General features: G+C 31.9%; 1 protein-coding gene across 1 annotated transcript; it reads right to left on the bottom strand.

Annotated features, from left to right (window-relative positions):
* On the bottom strand, positions 26-546 carry LOC107612204. The gene has a single exon (XM_016314010.2). The coding sequence runs from the start codon at positions 436-438 to the stop codon at positions 229-231; it is 210 nt and encodes a 69-aa protein (XP_016169496.1). The 5' UTR covers positions 439-546; the 3' UTR covers positions 26-228.

The following is a 972-nucleotide window of genomic DNA, read 5'->3' on the forward strand; positions in this document are numbered from 1 at the left end:
AAATTTATATAAAAAAACATGAAAGTACAGTTGCAATTTCTAGGTGCTGGTGTTATTACAATCTCTTCAAGAAAATATAAGAACAAGCTAAGAATGCTAAGCATGAAAAGCTTAGGCAAATACACTTCAAGATCAGAAATCAGAAATTAAACTAGCTAGGTATAAAAGTGTATACATGTATGTATGTATGTATGTATGTGTTTGTAGTTTTGATGAGAAAGATGGTGATCAGTGATGATAAGAACGAAGAACAGCACCGCAGAAAGTGCAGATAATGGCTCTCCAAGATTTGCAGTAGAAGGGAACAAAGCAGAACCTGGTGGCCGTCTTCATGTCAGCCACGCTGGCTCCTCCACCGCACCGCGAGCACGTCCCCGCTGCTGGCTTGCTCCGCCGCACCTCCTTCCTCTGGTCCACCAGAAAACAGAAACACACCATCCTCGCAGATAGAAAGGCTTGATTGGTTCAAAGTATATAAATAATAACGTGTTCGTATCAGTTTGTAGCAACTAGGAAACTGCGTGCGTCGCTGTTTTTATTCACAAATTGCTCACAACTTTAATGTAGTACAATCCCCTTTTATATCCATGCATCCTAGAAGAAAAATAATAAATAAATAAATACTATTTGTCACCAAAAAAAAAAATACTATTTATAAGCTAAAATTATTTTTTTAGTATGGTAAAAATTTAAGTGTAGTTAACTTCACATTAAATTGATAGGTGAGAGTCGTTAAAAGATTTGATAGATTTGACTAAATTGTCATCTAACACTCTCAAGTATCAACTTCATATAAAGTTAATTATATTTGAGTTTTTACCTATATTTATATATAAATACATATATAATTTAATTTATTTTCAATGTGTATTTATATTTTAATATATATTTTATACTGGTGATTGATTTTAATGACTAATTTTAATATATATATAGGATTACTCTAATTTTTTAGTTTAAATTAAATGGTGA

Source organism: Arachis ipaensis, chromosome B08 (assembly GCF_000816755.2).
Source record: "Arachis ipaensis cultivar K30076 chromosome B08, Araip1.1, whole genome shotgun sequence".
Lineage (NCBI taxonomy): Eukaryota > Viridiplantae > Streptophyta > Magnoliopsida > Fabales > Fabaceae > Arachis > Arachis ipaensis.

Bases quoted from the DNA above. Each gene is read 5' to 3' on its own strand.
- LOC107612204 (XM_016314010.2), bottom strand. From the start codon at position 438: ATGGTGTGTTTCTGTTTTCTGGTGGACCAGAGGAAGGAGGTGCGGCGG.